This window comes from Capra hircus, chromosome 28 (genome assembly GCF_001704415.2).
Source record: "Capra hircus breed San Clemente chromosome 28, ASM170441v1, whole genome shotgun sequence".
NCBI classification, from domain to species: domain Eukaryota; kingdom Metazoa; phylum Chordata; class Mammalia; order Artiodactyla; family Bovidae; genus Capra; species Capra hircus.
In genome coordinates, this window is record NC_030835.1 from 1,860,309 (window position 1) to 1,876,496 (window position 16,188).

General features: G+C 41.0%; 1 protein-coding gene across 4 annotated transcripts in view; it reads left to right on the forward strand.

The window, feature by feature from the left end:
• Window positions 1–15,732, forward strand: part of PARG (poly(ADP-ribose) glycohydrolase) — a 118,013-nt gene extending 102,281 nt beyond the window's left edge. For all 4 annotated transcript variants that reach the window (XM_005699356.3, XM_018042233.1, XM_018042231.1 and 1 more), the window contains 3 exons: window positions 2,182–2,287; window positions 13,775–13,903; window positions 14,585–15,732. In XM_005699356.3, the coding sequence (XP_005699413.2) occupies window positions 2,182–2,287; window positions 13,775–13,903; window positions 14,585–14,739 (390 nt within the window). In that variant the 3' untranslated portion in view covers window positions 14,740–15,732. The remainder of the gene's footprint in view (window positions 1–2,181; window positions 2,288–13,774; window positions 13,904–14,584) is intronic.

Below are 16,188 nucleotides of genomic sequence, written 5' to 3' on the forward strand. Positions count from 1 at the left end.
ATTTATATGTGGAATCTGTGTATACAAAACAGAAACAGGCTCACAGATATAAAACTAGTGGTTACGGAGGGGAGTGGGAAGGGATGGGGGCACATCAGGGTCATGGGATTAAGAGACACAAGCTATATAAAATAGATACAGAGGGGAGTGGGAGGGATGGGGGGCGCATCAGGGTCATGGGATTAAGAGACGCAAGCTATATAAAATAGATACGCAACAAGGATACATAGGACCACACCGGGAATTACAGCCATTATCTTGTAATAACTTTTAATGGAGTGTAATCTGGAGAAATACTGAATCACTTTGCTGTATACCTGAAACTAATATAATAAATCAATCAGACCTCTATAAAAAGGAACTTTGTATTTAATCATTAGTTATTCTTTTCCCTGTTTTACAAGTATTTCACGTCATTTAATTTCTATCTGATTGCCTTTTTAAAGTTTTATTGTGTTCGATCAAAACAGCAAATGCAGGATAACTTCAGTTTTGTAGTTTGTTTCTGTTGTGGCCATTTTTCCAGATTTTTTTTTTTAGTAAAACTGGTTCGATTTTGCTTCAGATAATCTAAATATTTCAAATTCTCTGTTGTTTGGCTTTAGTTTCACTAAGCTATTTTTGCTTATTTTAAAGAAAATTTAGCCCAGATATGTAGAGATAGCAGTATTGGAAGAGACTAAAGTCGTTCTGATGGCATAAAGCAGAAAACATTAACTAGGAGGCTAAGAAATTTTCCTCTTCATCTAGGCACGTTTGGAGGATTTGACAGGAAGGCAAGTGGCAAAGTTATGTCTATTCTGACAGAAGGTCTATTCCTTTGTTGGCATAAAGGCCAAGAGAATCTGTATCTTTCAAGAAGAACCTGCTCAAAAAAAATTGAGCTCTTTGATAGTTTTGACCTGAAAGAGATTTTCAAAAGCTCTGTGCATCTGATTATGCAGGTAATTTGTGAGTTCTAGCGTAAGCTCTGTACCACAGCATTGAATAATGGTCTGGTACTAACTTATAATTAATATCTGCCAGGATTTACAGCCTATGAGGAGGTGGAAGAAATAGCCTTGTTAATCCATCCAGACAGTGTGTAAAATAAATTTTTATACCTTTGTAGCAACTTCAGAGAGCAATTTACAGTATTACGTGTGGGTTTCGTAGAGGCATCTTTCTTTATCCTTGGTTTTTCTCTGGGAACATCTGTCACACATTGTTCTTTTTATTTTATTCACTGTTATACATAAGATATCTTTTAGGCTTTGCTTGGTACTTGAGAAAGCCCAGGGGATATTTGCTTTGCTATTATATTAAACTTCTTAACATAGTCTGATGGTTTCAGAAAACTAAGAACCCTTAGGAGGCAGAAAGGCCAACTAGCCTGACAGCAAAGAAATGGAAATCAGAAACTCTAGGGCCTTAAACTGCGATCTTCTCAAATATAAAATGAGCTGTTCATTTAATTAATATGCAGCCAGCATCCTCAGGATATACTGTGCTTTTTGCAGGTAACTGGAAAATTTTAAAAAGAAGTAATCTAGCTTAAAATACAGCTGTGAAACTAGAGTCTTGGAGCTGGAAGGGATATTAAAGGTTATCTTATAGCCAGGCATAGGAGTCCCTTTTATATATAGGGACTCATTTAATATATAGTCGCTTAAGTGTTTCAGTGGCAAGAAGCACATTTAAAAGATAACCACAGTTATTAATCTAGTCCCAATAATTCAGAGAGAGAGCTGAGGAAGCCTAATAGTAATAACTCTTTACTGTAATGAAAAATAGTAATCAAAAGTTTTCAAATAAAACTCTGTCTTAAATGCCTTTCTGTCCATTAGTCCCTCATAGTTCGTAACTGGAATCCCATTAATTCTTGAAATATCTCTGATACTTTCATTTGTATTTGTTTGAATTGGGGAAGGGGGACAACTGAGACCCGTATTGGCTTAAGGGCTTTGATTTGCCCAGCATCAAAGCAAATCAGTAATTAGAACTGGTCATTTCTTACTCTCTTCCTTGTGTAATCCCAGGATTTTTTTCTTTTTTCCGTCTCCTTTGGCCCCTAGGAAAAAAAAGGAGAAAGAGAGAGAGATAACATAAGCTTGATAATGGATACTGATGCTAGTACATCAGTCAGAAATACTGCTAGTGTCTGGTCACTCACATTGCTTTGATGTTTCTTTCATTGTTCAGGCTTACTGTGGATTTCTTCGTCCTGGAGTTTCTTCAGAGAACCTGTCTGCAGTGGCTACAGGAAACTGGGGCTGTGGTGCCTTTGGGGGTGATGCTAGACTAAAAGGTGAGTGAGTCCATTGTTATAAGAAGGATAATAGTTTTTTGACTAAGGAATAGAGTTAGTCCTTCTAACCAGATTTCTATTGGTCTGGACCAATAGACCACAAAAATCTAAAAGAAAAGAAAAAGAATATTTGATACAATCTTTTTTTATTGTATATGCAGGAATCTGTATTTTTATGTTCAAATCTGTATTTTTATTCCCTGCAGAGGTCACATCTCTCTGATCTATCAGACACAGCATTTAGTTGAATAAAGAGGCCAAAATGACTATGAAGTTTCAACCCAAACCACCCACGCAAGCCCATTCCTTTACGATAGTGAGGTTTACGGACAGAGCTGTTTCTCTGAGTGCCTCGTTCATTCACCAGACTTAGGGCACGTCCGCCGCTCTCTAGGCACTGTGGTTGGTTCTGAGAATACAGTGGTGGATAAGGTGTGGTCTCTGCTTTGGAATTCACAGTCTAGCATCTGAGAGAGAGGCCTGGGCAAATGCAGCACCGAGAAATAAGTGCTTCAGTAGAGGCGCATGATGGGTGGGCATGCAGCGTGGGAGAGCTGCATGAGGAGGCATTTGGTACTCAAGAAGGATAAACATTTCTCGCACTTTAGGTTTGTACCTGTCAACAGAGCTACTGGTTATCTATCATATCATGACTTTTTTTTCCTCTCAAGAGTATCAGTTACAGCAAATAGTATTATACTTTTACTTAGGAAGGCTGCTCTTCTGTGTCAGCCCGGCTGGTCTGACACAGCTGAGGGCGCTGCAGGACAGCCCGGGCACGCTCTGGAGTCAGTGCAGACCCCGCAGGGCACGGGCACGGGTCCTCCGCTGGACCACCCCGCTTCAGGCTCCGGCTGCAAGTCTGAGGCTCGGCTGTCCTGCGCAGGGCCACCTGCACCTCTGATCAGCCAGCCGCCAGTGGGGAGGCTCCCTCAAGCCTCTGAGGAACTCACAGAACCCAGGAAGGTGCTGTGGCAGTTGTGTTACAAAGCATATACATAGGGTGAGATGGGGAGAGAATACAGAGCCTCCCTGCCCCGCCCCTGTGCTGTGACAGTTGTGTTACAAAGCATATACGTAGGGTGATAGGGAGGGAATACAGAGCCTCCGTGCCCCGCCCCTGTGCTGTCAGAGCATGTCACTTTCCTAGCACGTGAATGTGTTTGTTAGGAAGCTCCACCGACCTTTGGTGGCCAGAGTTTCTGTGGGGGCTTCATTACATGGGCGCCATGGGTCATCCCTGGCCATGCTCCAGTTCCCCTCTCCCTAGAGTTCAGTGACTCAAAGTACAATCCTCAAGCAGTTAGAGGCCCACTGGCAGTCACTCTCACCAGCATAACAAACACCCTATCACTCAGTTCAGTTCAGTTCAGTTGTTCAGGCGTGTCCAACTCTTTGTGACCCCATGAACTGCAGCACGCCAAGCCTCCCTGTCCATCACCAACTCCCAGAGTCCACCCAAACCCATGTCCATTGAGTTGTGATGACATCCTACCATCGCATCCTCTGTCGTCGTCCCATTCTCCTCTTGCCTTCAATCTTTCCCAGTATCGTGTCTTTTCAAATGAGTCAGTTCTTCGCATCAGGTGGACAAAGTATTGGAGTTTCAGCTTCAACATCATTCCTTCCAATGAACACCCAGGACTGATCTCCTTTCGAATGGACTGGTTGGATCTCCTTGCAGTCCAGGGGACTCTCAAGAGTCTTCTGCAACACCATAGCTCAAAAGAATCAATTTTTCGGCACTCAGCTTTCTTTATAGTCCAACTCTCACATCCATACATGACCACTGGAAAAACCATAGCTTTGACTCGGGAAATGGCAAAGGTTTTGAAGCTCCTGCCAGGAACCCAGGACAAAAATCTGACAGATATTTTGTTTATACTACAGTTGTCAAAATAACAAGAAAACGAAGCAAATATAAAACAGCCAACTGGCCTTGATAGCTAAACTAGATACAGATGAAATCCTTCTCAAATGCTCATTGGGAATTTCTCTGTAACAGTTTGTATAATCATCTGACATTAGCGGAATCACACGATGTATGCTATGCTCTGACCTCCTCTTCTAGAAAACCCTGTAGTCTCATGATGGCTCGCAACACCAAAAACTCCCCACAGTTTTTAATATTCTGTTGTATGTACCTATATGCCATTGTTTATTCCACCAATTCTCCATTCATACAGTTTTTTTAATTTTATATAAGCAGAGCAAGTTTCTGCTTATATATGTTATACATAAATATTTTCTTAGGGTTGATTCCTAGAAGTGAAATTAATGACTCAAAGGACAGGGATACAACATATTTTAATATTTACCACAAACTGTTCTTCTCAAAGGCAGTATCAATTTACAGTGTCTTCTTTGCAAAGGCAATCTCACAACAGTAGGGTTTTGTCAATCTTAATTTCTCTGAGGTTCAATAGTTTTCATATGTTTTATTGGTCATTTTTGTTTGTGAATTGTTTGTTCATGTCATCTGCCCTTTAGCTTTTAGTCAATAGATTTGGTTTTCATTGGCTTGTAATAACTCTTTGTATATTCAGAAATATTAATTATCTGTCATCCAACCTAGCAACTGAATAACATATGTTACAGGTATTTTTCTCTTTTTTCATTTATTTCAGCCTGTTGAGTTGTGATCAGCCTATTATCCTATGGGGTTAATTTTTATGTGTTTACATTTTTGTGGCATGCTTAAAAAAAATTCTTCTATTCCTTATTCTAAAGACTTTCACAGACATTTTCTTCATATTCAGAAATAAAAACCACATTATTAGTTTCAGTGTTTTGAATGTCTATAGAAGAAAGAATTTCTGGTTTTTATTTTATGAAATTCTTTATCATCCTGAATTTGTTTGAGGAAACCTGTTTTTCACTCTGGACTTATTGATCTTATGACAGACACTTTTTTCTGTTTTTCTCTTAAGTAAAATAAATGAGTAGATTCACATCATCAATCCAGAAGCCAGGTCTGCCACAAGCCTTGGTCATTTGTGATGGACAATTTGGGAAGCTTTATAAATGTGTTCATTTTGTTTCTTTTCTTTATGGTGTAAAAAAGCCTTTCAGACTGCAGCTTTGCTTGCTCTGGTGACTGCTGAGGGTAGTATTCCAAGATTTTCATTGTGTAATTTATTTTCACAGTTATCAACAATTTCTGTTGTGACCATGTATTTTTTTTTCCAGTTTTATTCAAAAATAATTAACATACAGAACTATAAAGTTTAAGATGTCCAACATAATGATTTGACTTACATCGTGAAATTAGTATCAAGTAGGTTTAGTGAATATCCATCATCTTATATAGATGCAACATTAAAGAAGTAGAAAAATTTTTTTCCTTGTGATGAGAATTCTCAGGATTTATACTCCCTTGCAACTTTCATTTATAATGTACAGCCGTGTTAATTATCTTTATCACGTTGTACATGACATTCGTAGTGCTTGCTTATCTTGGAACTGGAAGTCTGTACCTTTTGGGGACCTTCCTTTAATTCCCTCTCACCCTGCCTCCTACCTTTGGTAGCCAGAAATCTGGTCGTGTTTTCCTACGCATTTGTTTTTAAAGTGTGATTGACCTACAGCACTGTTAGTTCTTGGCGCACAGCAGTGGTTCTGTGTTTCTGTACATTTCAGAACGGTCTCCATGACAGGTCTGGCTGTCTTCTGTCACCGCGCGAAGACCTTACGTAATTACCGCCTGTACTCCCTGCACTGTGCATCCGCACCCACGACTCCCTCCCACCTCACTTCCGGCAGCCACCTGTTTGTTCTCTGTATTTGTTGTTGTTTCTGTTTGATTATGTTTGTCCATGTGTTTTGTTTTTAGATTCAGCCCATAGGTGAAATCGCACAGTCTGTGTCTTTGGTTTATTTCGCTCAGGATAATATACTCTAGGTCCGTCCATGTTGTTGCGTAGCGCACGATTTCATTGTTATGGCCAAGTAGTAGTTCATTGTATATATACACATCTTCATCCATTCATCTATGGATGGGCGCTTAGGTTGCTTCCATATTTGTAAATAATGTCGCAGTGAACGCAGGGGTACACGCATCTTTCAGGTTACCTTCAAGTTGTCTGGAGAGAGTGGAATGGTTATTACCGGGCTTCAGAGATACCACTGAGTTAATGGATTTGGAAAATGGCTCTGGGAGCTTTTATTTTTTAACTCTCTGGGAGTTGCTGATAATCAGCCAGGTTTAAGAAATACTACATTCTCTCCTTTCGTGTTGCATAGTCACCCTTCAATCTGTGGCCTCATTTTTAAGATGAGGAAACCAAGGTTTTATGCAGAGGCTAATAAAACTGCCCAAAGAAACACAGCCAACAGTCAGAACCAGCATTCATATTTGGCCTGTTTTCCTCAAAAACCAGTGCTGTGGCTGTGGTTGCTATTAGACAACATGCTGAAAGCGTTCTGTGTTGTACTAAATGCTTTCCTTAGATGTACGAGTTCATAGCAGCCTACTAGGTATGAGGTGTTTTTGTCTTTGTGATGTAACTGAGGCAAGGAGGTAATAGCCTCAGGTCACGAGGATGGCAAGTGGCAGGACTAGGATTCAAACCAGGATCAACGCCCGAGAGTCCAGTGTCTGTGCGTTTAAATGTCATCTTTATTGGCCACAGACTCTGTATCTAGATTTAGATTTGGAAATTGCCACTCTAGAGATGGTGGCTGAATTCTTGACATGAGTACAATTAAGGCACCAAAGATTGAGGCCTTCATAATATCCACTGGAGGATTGGGGGTGGTTGGTAGGGTCACATGGTACCAAGATTAGAAACCGTAGCCAGGGCTTCCCTGGTGGTCCACTGGTTAAGAATCCACCTTGCAGTGTAGGGGACACAGCTCGATCCCTGGTCCAGGAAGATCCCATGGCCACAGGGCAGCTGTGCCTGCGCACCGTGACCACTGAGCCTGCGAGCCACAGCTGCTGAAGTCCAAGCGTCTGGAGCCCGTGCTCTGCACCCAGAAAAGCCAGCTCAGTGAGAAACCTGTGGGCCACAACTGTAGCCCCCGCTTGCCCCAACCAGAGAAAGCCCACATGCAGCAGCAAAGACCCAGCGCTGCCAAAAATAAATAGTAATACTTTAATATATATATATATATTTAAAATAAAAACAGTAGCCGGAGCGCAAGACCAATTAGAAAATAAGAGTTGGCTGTTTGAGCTTTCATAGTAATCAAGACATGAGTTCACAAAACAACTTGGGTTTCATGAGAAGGACATGAGTAACACTTTCAAATCTATACTATTTTAGCTTCCTGCCAGTATGTATTTAAATAATGTAAGTAAACAATTTGAGGAGAGTCTTCTAACAGACATATGGTAGGTTGGCTTGGAGCATAGCAGGCTGGCGTGGTATGGCAGCTTTCCACCACAGGGGGTGAGGGAGAGCCCTGGCTTGGGCCGCCCACTTCAGATTCAGCTCCACCACTTTCTGGCTCTGTGACCATAGGCAGGTTACTTAATCTTTTGACCTTATTTCCTGATTTTCAAAATGGAGATAATGCTAATATTTATTCAGCTTTTGTAAGGATTGAGTTAATCTTTGTGAATCTTAAGCTTATCCTTGAAAAGCTGCTGGAACATTCAGCACGCTGTAGTATAGAGCCCAGTGTTAGCAGTTGTTACTAATGTTACCTGCTAATGGCCTCAGACCATACCTGTATATAGGTATCCATGATTTTACTCATTGTTTTGTTTGGTTCATTTGTTGTAAGATGACACTATGACTTGCTTTTTGATATTAGTGTAGTGTGTGTGAGTCGCTCAGTCATGTCTGACTCTTTGTGACCCCATGGAATGCAACCCTCCAGGGTCCTCTGTCCATGGAATTCTCCAGGCAAGAATGCTGGAGTGAGTTGCCATTTCCTCCTCCAGGGCATCTTCCTGACCCAGGGATCAAACCTGGGTCTCCTGCATTGCAGGTGGATTCTTTACCGTCGGAACTACCAGGGAAGCCTTTTTTGATTATTCATACTTATTTGAAACTTTTATTGCTTAAGATTGATGCCAAAAAGAAAATTAAAACCAAACTCCCTGCAGGTTAATTCAAGTGATCATTTTGGCACCTAGTTGTGCTTCAGTTAGGAATTCGGTGCTATTGCATCATTCGTGGGATCAGTCCCCACGTCCTGTCAGGTCTGTGACTCATCCTCATCTGACTTGTGGTGCAGGAGAGCTCCTTTAAATGGCGAGACTCAGTTGTCTAGATGTGTAAAGGCCTTGGGGATATAGTGAGGTCCGAAGACAGTTTTGTTTAGAATGATCTTTTGTTAGTGATTACTGATGGATTTAAGGTCAAGGTTGTTATATTTCTGAAAATTTACTCTGTGTATTTACAGTCTAATATCCAGTGCAAGAAGAAAAGCTGTAGGAAAGGCTGTGGAACTCCGTACTCTGAAAGAGTCTTTAAGGATGATCTGATTTGACTTCCTCTTTGCATAGATGGGAAAATGCAGGCAAGAGAGCGAAGTGACTTGGCCAGAGTCCTAGAGCTCAGATAGCCGGCAGAAAGGTGAGGCCTGAGCTCAGGTCTTCAGTCTCCGGTCCCAGCTTGTCTGCCACATGCTTTTGTTATCATGTGCTCCAAACAGAAACGGATGGGAAAAAAGAATGTAATGTAAATTCATTCTCTTATTAGGATTCAGCCTCTTCTTTGGTAGATCTGTGAAACTTAACTCTGTGAGCCTATCCAGAGAGACAGAATGGCCTGTGAAGCATTTAAAAAATAAACTCTATAGGGAGAAAAAAAATAGATAAGTAAACACTATAGGGAGATACATTTTAAATGCTCTTATTAATATTTTATTTTCATAAGTGACAAGTGCCCAGTGAGCTAGTGTTTCTGTGCATGAGGGGGAACAAGACTAGAAGGACTTTCTTTGGGTCGTTCTCTCCTCTTAATAGGAAATATAGATACATTTCATTCAAACCTAAAGATAAGAAATACCTCTTGGTAGAAGAAGGTTACAGCACCTTGGTTTCCATTTTTATATGTAGTTTAGGTTAATTAGGAACCTTTTAAAATTGATGGTACTGAAGCTTTAATGTTTGCGTAAGTTGGTTGAGCAGTTTTAATTAAAATGTATCTGTATTTTGGGATCAGTTACTCCAAGATTAATGAGGCCTAGTCGTGGTGCCTCACATGTTGTGGATACTCAATAAATATTAGTTTGGAAATTAGGAAATACTCGTGTATTCAGAATCTTGTATGTATTATAACATCTTAGATTCTTTCTCAAATCTGGGTATACTCAGCCATATCAAATATACTAGTTCAGTTTTTCAAAGTTTTTATTTTGGTTTGATCTCCTTGCAGTCCAAGGGAATCTCAAGAGTCCTGTCCAACACCACAGTTCAAAAGCATCAATTCTTTGGCCTTCAGCTTGCTTTATGGTCCAACTCTCACATCCAGACATGACTCCTGGAGAAACCAAAGCTATGACTAGACGGACCTTTGTCAGTAACGTTACTTTACTGACAAAGGACAAAGGACAGTATGCTGTCTAGCTTTGTCAGCTTTTCTTCCAAGGAGCAAGTGTCTTAATTTCATGGCTGCAGTGATTTTGAGGCCCAAGAAAACGGTCTTTCACTGTTTCCATTGTTTCCCCATCTACTTGCCATGAAGTGATGGGACCAGATGCCATGATCTTAGTTTTCTGATTGTTGAGTTTTAAGCCAACTTTTTCACTCTCCTCTTTCACTTTCATCAAGAGGCTCTTTAGTTCTTCTTTGCTTTCTGCCATAAGGGTGGTGTCATCTGCATATCTGAGGTTATTGATATTTCTCCTGGCAGTCTTGATTCCAGTTGGTGCTTCATCCAGCCCAGCGTTTCTCATGATGTACTCTGCATATAAGTTAAATAAGCAGAGTAACAATATACAGCCTTGACGTACTCCTTTCCCGATTTGGAACCAGTCTGTTGTTCCATGTCTGGTTCTAATTGTTCCTTCTTGACCTGCATACATATTTCTCAAGAGGCAGGTAAGGTGGTCTGATATTCCCATTTCTTTAAGAATTTTCCACAATTTGTTGTGATCCACACAAAGGCTTTAGCATAGTCAATGAAGAAGCAGCAGATGTTTTTCTGGAACTCTCTTGCTTTTTCTATGATCCAACAGATGTTGGCAACTTGATCTCTGGTTCCTCTGCCTTTTCTAAATCCAGCTTGAACATCTGGGTTATCGGTTCCCATATTGTTGAAGCTTAGCTTGGAGAATTTTGAGTATTACCTTGCTAGCATGTGAGATGAGTCAATTATGCAGTAGTTTGGGCATTCTTTGGCATTGCCTTTCTTTGGGATTGAAATGAAAACTGACCTTTTCCAGTCTTGTGGCCACTGCTGAGTTCTCCAAATTTGCTGGCATATTGAGTGAGTACTTTAATAGCATCATCTTTTAGAATTTGAAATTCCAGCTCAGCTGGAATTCCATCACCTCCACTAGCTTTGTTCGTAGTGATGCTTCCTAAGGGCCACTTGACTTTGAACTCCAGGATGTCTGGCTCTAGGTGAGTGACCTGACCATCCTGGTCATCTGGGTCGTGAAGATCTTTTTTGTATGGTTCTTCTGTGTACTCTTGCCACCTCTTAATAACCTCTGCTTCTATTAGGTCCATACCGTTTCTGTCCTTCACTGTGCCCATCCCTGCATGAAATGTTCCCTTGGTAACTCTAATCTTCTTGAAGAGATCTCTAGTCTTTCCCATTCTGTTGTTTTCCTCCATTTCTTCGCATTGATCACGTAGGAGGGTTTTCTTATCTCTCCTTACTGTTCTTTGGAGCTCTGCATTCAGATGCATATATCTTGCCTTTTCTCCTTTGCCTTTTGCTTCTCTTCTCAGGTATTTTGTCAGGCCTTCTCAGGCAACCAGTTTGCCTTTTTGCATTTCTTCTTGGGGATAGTTTTGATCACCACCTCCTATACAATGTTACGAATCTCCGTCCACAGTTCTTTAGGCACTCTGTCTGTCAGATCTAATACTTTGAATCTATTTGTCACTTCCACTGTACAACCGTAAGGGATTTGATTTAGGTCATACCTGAACGGTCTAGTGATTTCCCCTACTTTCTTCAGTTTTAGTCTGAATTTGGCAATAAGGGGTTCATAATCTGAGCCATAGTCAGCTCCCAGTCTTGTTTTTGCTGACTGTATAGAGCTTCTCTATCTTCAGCTGCAAAGAATATAGTCAGTCTGATTTCAGTATTGACCATCTGGTGATGTCCATGTGTAGAGTCATCTCTTGTGTTGTTGGAAGAGGGTGTTTGAGATGAGCAGTGCGTTCTCTGGCAGAACTCTGTTAGCCTTTGCCCTGCTTCATTTTGTACTCCAAGGCCAAACTTGTGTGTTCCTCCAGGTATCTCTTGGCTTCCGACTTTTGCATTCCAGTCCCCTGTGATGAGAATAACACCTGTTTGAGGAACACAGCACTCGTTGCCCTTGTCTGCTCTTTCCTCATCATTAGGGTGGGGTTGTGCATTCGGGATCAGAGTAGTGCGCAGGTGACAGCATCTAGAGGCACTTGGTGGTCATCTGACCCCACTGGTGATGTTAGCTTTGGTCACCATCTGATTTTTCCACTGTAGAGATATTTTTTCCTCCCTTGCAGTTAATAAGTAGTCTGTGGGAAGACGCTTTGAGTCAAAATTCCCCTTAGGTTTAGCGTCCTTTATTGATCTTTGCCTGATCCAGTCTTTACCATTATGAATGCGAAAAGGGTTATCTCGTTCTAACACTCCCTCTAGACGTACCGGTTAGTCTTTAGCTTTCTCATGTGAGCAAGAGCCCTTCTTCTCCATTTATTTATTATGTGTTATTGTTGTGGACTCAGGAATGGATATTTTTTCAATGATTTGTAACTTACTACTATACATAATATTTTGGTGCTTCCGTCGCCCAGATTTGGCTGATAGATGCTCCTTCAAACTGGCTTCTATATCCTTAGGACAAGCACTCATCAATTTTTCCCCATCTGTTTTGGAGTACTTCTTCACTTCCTGGTATAATGAAACATTCTGGGTTTATCTTGTACCTATCCTGTCCCAACCATGGAATCAAGTATTCCTTGAGGAATCCAGCTGCTTTTAGGGGGAATGGTATTAGACCACTGTCTGGGCACTAGGTTTGCTGACTGCTACTGGGGTGTCTTCTTTTTGGCCCTTTCAGCAGATAAAACTAAGAAACACACACACACAGATGTTCATATCTGAAAGCCATGAGTGCACAGCCGTTCCTTGCATTCCGGTTGGTGGCCGCAGTACCTTTTTGTCCCCCATTCCCTGTTTGCATGTCCCCGCTTCCATCCTGAGAACTGTAACTCCCAGCAGCATCGACAAATCAACTCATTTATTCAGTCCTGAAATACATTTTATTAATAGTCTCAGAACTGTCTCACCTGGACTGCTGTGGCAAGCACGTCCAATAAAGGAAGTCTGGGGTTTGTTGCAGTCCTCTTCTCCTTGTCCAGGACTGAGGCATCTCCGTCAGATGCTGTGTCCATAAGCTCCTTGGGCCAGTTCACGCTTGTTCTTCCCTTTTCCTTTCCCTGTCGTGCTTTTCCTTTTAAATAGAATTAGGCTGTTTGTTTTCCGTTACAAGCTCCTCCCCATTCCCATGTTTAATGTTTTGAAGATGTAGAATATTAACATGCTCTCAAAAGTCAAAATTATATTTATCCTCCATAGTGTTTTGATTCCTACCTCCCCTTTTATGAAGGAGAAGATATGTTACTAGCAACAGGGCATTTATTGTACCTGTGTTCGTTTTTGGTATTTAAAGTAAATTTTGTCTATTGAGATTGAGATTGTAAAGGAATTTGATTTTTGGAAATATACTCCAGGCTCAGCGATTTGTACCTCTGATTCCTGGGGACAGGGCTTCTCCATGATTTTCCTATGCTAGCACACTGGAGTTAATGTCCAGTGTTATCAGTGACATTCACTCCATGCTCTAGTGATTGGGTGGAGGTTGGAGTGCGGAAGGGATGGGGGTGTCTTCTGGAACCCATTTGGAGAATGCCTGCTTGCTGTAGAGTTCACCAAAGCAGAACCTCCCAAGTACACTGGTCCGGGAAAATCACAGACCTTTGATACAAAAAACCAGTGACTGTGTAGCAAGATAAATCAAGCAAGCAAACACAGAAATTTTGGTTCCAGATTAATGTACGTGGGGGAAACCACCGTACCGCCCGCAGTGTGCTGCTTCAGATGCGCCTTCCTCTGTTTTCCCGCAAAGGTGCTTCTGTGGGAGTTCTGTGGCTTAATGAGATTCTCAGCAGCATGTCTGGAAAGTCGCACAACCAGATGATTTATATTCATCCTCTGTTTGCCATTTCTAATAACGTGTATATTAGGTTTATAAATCTTTAATCCAGGATATAGCTATGGCATGCCAGCTATAATTTAGCTGGCTGAAAGAACTAAAGGTATCCTGATGGGGAGTGTCATAATATAGCTGTGTTTCCCCTCTGTGCTTCAGCCTTAATACAGATCCTGGCAGCTGCCGTAGCTGAGCGAGACGTGGTCTATTTCACCTTTGGGGACTCAGAACTGATGAGAGACATCTACAGCATGCACGCATTCCTTACTGAAAGGAAACTGACTGTTGGTAAGTAGCGGACGGCTGGTGTCTAGATGGACTGTACACCATCCAAGAGGAGCACCTGCTGACTCTGGATAGATCCTAGTGGATAAGAACGAATGGAAATGTGACTTGGGTTGGGGTGGGGGACAAGGTCTCAGAGGGACAACGCTTGCAGACCTTATTTTTCTGGCAAAATTTCATCCTCAGTATTCAGTGAGTATGTCAGCTTGTTAAACGAAGGCCAAGAAGCTGGAGTGAGTGTCCATTTTTACTTTTGTGTGTATGGAAAGCTGAATGAGGGGATGGTACTGGAAGGTACCTTAAGCCCTAAGAGGCCTTACTCTGAGTCACGCTTACCAGACAGGCCAGCACGCGTTCCACCTACTGTGTCTCAGCTGGACCTGGAAGGCCTTCCTGTCATGGGAGCTAAATGTAAAATTAAAGTCGCCGTGAACTCCGAAGAGGACGCGTGGATGATGAACCATGTGTAGCCTGCTGTAATTATGAGCTAATAAGTAGTTAAAGATATTTAAAAAATTTTTAGCTTTACATCAGGAAAGCCTTCCAGGCTTATGGACCTCATGCTCTATTTTCAAAAGCCAAATTTGAGCCTATGTTATTTAGGATAGAACTGGGATGTTCTGTAGTCAGTTTATCTATCTACATATCTTAATGTGCAAACTGGTTTGGCTTTCTGCTCTTCAGGAGAAGTATATAAGCTGCTGCTACGATATTACAATGAAGAATGCAGAAACTGCTCCACCCCTGGACCAGACATCAAGCTTTATCCGTTCATATACCATGCAGTTGAGTCTTGTACACAGACCACCAACCAGCCAGGACAAAGGACTGGGGCCTGAGGGGCCAAGTGACGAGAAGCTCCTTCCACTTCTGTAACAGGAAGGTGTAACGTGAACTGACACGGTATACATGTGTATATAATCCACATTTGTAGGCAGGATGCAGTCCCTTCCGCACGTGCACCCGTCAGTTGGTACACCTACACCTCCTCCATCCCGACTTACATACACTGAGACGTACTTTCTTTTTTTTTTTTCCTATTTCAGCCTTGATCCTTTGATTTTTCTTTCTTTTGCCCATCAGACTTCTTGTGAAATTTCATCAGAGTTTGTGCTCAGCCTGTCAGGTGTCTTTTTTGATGCCTAAATATTATACAAATCACCTCTGCAGCTAGCAGATGCCCAGGAAGGTGGTGAAATCCTAGGAGCTGCTTAACTGAGTCTGCTGTAGATCTCCTTGTGAGCCTCTCACCCCCTACTCTTGTTATGATTGTGGTGTTGGAGGTTTTTTGATTTTTGAAATAAGAGTTGGGTTTGTTACATAATACAGATCTCCTAGGTTAAGTTTTATATTTAAGAATACTTTCCAAAAAGTTATTTTGAGATATCACCTTTATTTGTAATGGTAATTTGTCTGTCCCTTTTCCCCTGATCAATTTTTATTGACTGTTTTTGGAAATTGACCCAAATGAAAGGAAATAAAAGAATAAAAGAGTTTCCCAAATGGTGTTTAGAAAACAGACAGATTCAAGAGACTTGAAGGATCTCGTTTCTTGGGATTTTTTTTTCTTTTTTTGAATTAGGATTATTGTTTGTTCCTTGGTGCTTGAGACATATTCATATAACCAAAGTTTAGGAACTGGGAACTTCATGGTGATTTGTACATATTGAAGTTTCTCTGGTATTCAAAGGTTATGTAGTTAATAAATTTTCATTAACAAGTCATTTGTCAAACTCATATCATCTAATATATATATACACATATGTGTTCTTTTCTTTAAGTGTGTCTACATGCAAGCACATAAAATCTAAATAAAACTGGAATTGTGGAAATGATTAGATTTAGGCTTTATTAGGGGCTCTGTTTAAAATCTTTTGTTTAAAATTGTGTCCATTTAAAACAGGCAACAAGCATAAATAATAATGTCTCTCAGAAGTTAAAAAGCCAATGCCAGTTCTGTGCTAATTAAAAGCAGAGTTTAATTGCAAAAGCACTTATTTCTAAAGTAATTCTAAACCATACTGTTGAAGTTCTAGCTTACAGTCAACTGTCAGGAAAAGCTATTGGTAGTCAAATCCTATTAATAAGGAGTTTTAAGTAGATGGTCCGACACCTGGTATTAATATTGGCAGGGTAAAAAGGGGCCTTGGCCAGCATCTGCAGCTCTTTTTATTTATATACAGATGCTAATGGAATTTGGCACTGAAGTGCCTGAAGACAGTCACTTGTCATTAACAAAGTTCTTTAAGATTTTTCATCATCTCTGAGTCCAAGATATCTGGCTTTTT